Consider the following 3,919-nt stretch of genomic DNA (forward strand, 5'->3'; position numbering starts at 1 on the left):
ATGTTTTCGATTGAACAAGTCTTCATCAGTTATTAGTTACCAGGTCTTCCAATAATCCTGCACACCAACTGGTTCCATTGCACATCATATGAGCTTTGTTTTATATATTAGGTGTGAGTTTATAAGAGAATTTTGTAGCGACAGTGCAACTGCACGAGCGTAATCATATTCTAATATTGAATAGCATGGGTCCACATGGCAAAGAGGCAAGCGAAACCACATGACACTTGATCGGTATAACTTTTAAACTGAAATAAAATGATTTGCATTCTTGGATCAATTCCCAACAAGTGTTAGCTTAATAATTTCTGAAATTCTATACAACGTATAAAATGCACATGTGTGTATAGTGAGAGAGCCAAGAATGTTGCATAAGGGGTTAAACAATTGGAGAGAGCCAAACATATACATATAGAGCATTTTGAGCTGAAAATATAGGGTTTTCTTAGAAGAAGAAAAATAGCTTTGGGGGAGCCATGGCCACAACTTGCCCACCCATGGCCAAGGGCGGTGCCAACATTTGAGAGAGAGGGGGGAGGGGGTGAAAGACACTCAGTATGACGAATGCATGTTTGACAATGGTTGAATTAAATTTCCCTGTGTGGTACCTACAAGATAGGTCAGGGTTAATAATTTCATCGGAACTGAATCCGAATTTTCAATGTCAGGGTAAAGGATCGCAAATTGTTGAAGCAAGTGGTTTAAGAAGATTTTTCCTCTCAAAAAAGGCTTTCGCCCCGCTTTATAGATAAAACAACGGTCCATACAACCAGCATCCAGACAATATAGAAATATCGACAGCTGGTGCAACAACACAATCATGCCTAAGAAAACATAAGAGAAATAGGGAAAAAAGCCACCTAGTGGTAGCCGCTAAGCGATGCTACGAGGACGATAATTGATGCGTTGTAGCCAGAAGCGCATCCATCATGAGGCCAAGGCGATCGTGATCACGCTGCCTCAAGAGCGAGTGCGAGTGCTGCAGAGGAGCAAGGAATTTGAAGGAGTCAGACGCCTTCTTCAGAAAAAACCTTCTCAATCTCCATTTTGTTATGCGTCGTCCAAAGTGTCCATGACAATGCCGCAAAGACAAGCCAGAATAACCGCCGATGTTGCGAAAGATTTTTCCTTTCTCCCTTCTCTTCATTTTTTCAATAGAAAGTATAAGTAATGCGAACGTTTTGTATCACGCGGCGTTATCAAAAGCTCTTCTTCTACATACAATTGTGCAAGAAACTTGGGACTGGCTGAGAGCTGGTAGACGTTGTTGTAACTTAGATGCTTTCCCTGGAGCGATGTCAAGGTGGGAGTTAGTGAGTTGTTAGATAATTTGTATATTAGCTACTATTTCCTTGGAGCGATGTCGAGGTGGGAGTTAGTGAGTCGTTAGATAATTTGTATATTAGCTACTAGGTGGAGTGAGTTCTGTGAAGCTTTGTCACAACTCACAGTGGATGGGTTTCTCACCCCTTTTTCTTTAATACACGAAACACACACTCGTGTGTATTCTAGAAAAATAATTCTCGCTACCTCCTTTTTTCACCTGGGAGCTAAGAAGGTATGAGTTACTCAGGCCCACTACTTGATAAAATCAACGGCTCATATATATTATATAACCTTACTCTCATTTTAAAAGAGGAGGTAGGAGTAACCATGTTAAAACTGCTTGTGTGTTGAAGGTGTGGATGAGTTCGGAAAAATAATAACGTCAGTTGCTTCAAAGGGTTTCATCTTATTGTGGATGTATTGGATGAAGCATTTTTTTTGAAAAGGAGGATGAACCCCAGCCTCTGCATCAATCGAGACATGCAACCATATTATTAAATAAAACGCAACAACGTCTTAAAGTCCAAAGAAGCTCATAATCCGAGCAAAAGTCGAAAAAATAAATCTGAAAAGTGCCACACCCGGCGATATAGAATTGAAAAGTGCCACACCCGGCGATAAAGAACAAACTATGATGCTTGCACACCTAGCCTATTATTAACTCATCATCCAAATTGGCTGAAGATAGCCCGTGCTACCGTCCAGACAACGATGAAGCTGGACCCTCTAGACGACGAAATTGGACTGGTTTGCTGGCAATCAGGTGTTTCTTGATGTTCATTCATTCAGTTACATACTTCCTTTATCAGCATCATCATAGCAACCAAAGTTTTTTTAGTATTGGTTATTTTTAACGAATTAGACTACAAATTTTCTTCAGCATTTTTCTACAAGCTAGCTATCTCATAGGAATATCAATGAGGCACTCTCCTTTCTTTGAAGAAAATTTTGGTACCCTCGAGCACACGTAGCTGAAAATGATATCAAGTTTGTTCACTTTTATTATTTCGACATGATTAACAGCTACTAGTCCACTTGTCTAGATGCTTACAAGCTAGCCAAGCCTTTCTGCGGCTGCATCGTCGACGATGGTCTGCACAAGGGACGGCCACTGGAGCGCGTCGGCAGCGGCGGGGCCGGGGTTGCGGGCGGAGCAGTTCCGACGGACCTCTCCCAGGTCGCTGGTGCGCACCCTCATCTGGCCCATCTTGCCCATGGACACGCCGAACTGCTCGAAGAAGTCCCGCTGGCTCCGCGCAAAGCGCTCGACAATGGGCCGGGTGATGTCGTTGGTGAAGAGGTCCTGGTCGGAGACGAAGAGCCCCTCCCGGTTCACCAGGTCGACATAGTACTGGTTGTCGAACACGTTGGGCGTGCGCACGTCCAGCACGGTGCGGCGGTCGGTGCCCTTGGCCGGGCAGGTTCCCTTCTGCCTGGCGAGGAAGGGAGGGTTGATGGTGGGGTTGGGGCGCGGGAAGAGGCGGTCCTCGAAAGATGAGCAGTGCGCCTGCCCGACGGTGTGGCCGCCGGAGATCGTGACGAGGTCGGTGGCGTCGAGGCCGAGTGGCCGGAGCAAGGCGAGGAGGGACGGCACGTTCGAGGACGGCGCCGGCAGGTCGGACAGGACGTCCTGCCGCGTGGCAAACCTGCGGCTGTCGCGGCGGCCGAGGGGCACGCGGTAGTCAGGCCCGCCGGAGACGACCACGGAGTCGCGGGCGGCGAGCGCGAGGATGTCGGCGCAGGAGACGACGGCCCCGCGGCACTCGCGCTCCAGCCGGTCACGGATGTCATTGACGGCCTTGAAGGCGGATGGGCGGAGCGTGAGGTTGGGCGGCGCCTGCTGCTCCCCCGGCCCCGTGGCCGAGCCGTCGAGCAGCACGGAGGCGTCGCAGCCCTGCACGAAGCAGTCGTGGAAGTGGAGGCGGAGGAGGCCCGCGGCGAGGCCGATGTCCTTGCGCACGGCGTCCTGGACGAACTCGCGCACGATGGACTCCGCCCGCGGGCAGGTCCGCCGGTAGAAGTCGAACGACAGGCCGCGTGCCACCGGAGGCTCGGCCGCAGAAGCCCCAGGCCCAAGCGAGCTCGCCACTACCACTGCTGCTAGCAGAGGAGCACGAGCCATCTCTCCTCTCCCTCTGTGTGTGTCACTGTCACAGCAGCTGCGTGTGCCTGGACTGCTCTGCTGTGCTACGATTTTTGTCCACACTGCTGATCAGGACATCAATTTGTAGGCAGGACAGGATTGAAGTGTAGCACACCACCTGATAACTCATCGTACAAGGATCAACAAGTAGTTCCACCTAAATAAAGTGAAACCAGGCAGCTAGATGCCAGAGTCGAGGCTCAACCGCTTGTCTAAGCACTACTGGAATTTTCATGTACGCCGGATATAATGCTCTTCGCCGAGAGCCTAAACACGGACAGTTGGCAAAGCCTCTCGGAAAACCCACCGTCACGGCAAAATGATATCTTTGCCGTCATTGCCTCACGGCAAAGAGGCACCGCACGACAAAGTTGCAGGCGCCGAGATCCGCTCACGGCAAAGAGGAGCCACGTGGCATGCCCGTCCACAACAGACGGCTCCGTCAGTTAC

At 49.7% G+C, this 3,919-nt stretch overlaps 1 protein-coding gene across 1 annotated transcript; it reads right to left on the reverse strand.

Annotated features, from left to right (window-relative positions):
* Positions 1-2,304: 2,304 nt before the first annotated feature.
* Positions 2,305-3,514, reverse strand: LOC123172925 (cationic peroxidase SPC4-like). Its single transcript, XM_044589807.1, has one exon. The coding sequence runs from the start codon at positions 3,446-3,448 to the stop codon at positions 2,381-2,383; it is 1,068 nt and encodes a 355-aa protein (XP_044445742.1). The 5' UTR covers positions 3,449-3,514; the 3' UTR covers positions 2,305-2,380.
* Between the last annotated feature and the right edge of the window lie 405 nt (positions 3,515-3,919).

Source organism: Triticum aestivum, unplaced genomic scaffold (genome assembly GCF_018294505.1).
Source record: "Triticum aestivum cultivar Chinese Spring unplaced genomic scaffold, IWGSC CS RefSeq v2.1 scaffold155964, whole genome shotgun sequence".
NCBI lineage: Eukaryota > Viridiplantae > Streptophyta > Magnoliopsida > Poales > Poaceae > Triticum > Triticum aestivum.

Coding starts and splice junctions, on each gene's coding strand:
- LOC123172925 (XM_044589807.1), bottom strand. CDS start 3,448: ATGGCTCGTGCTCCTCTGCTAGCAGCAGTGGTAGTGGCGAGCTCGCTT.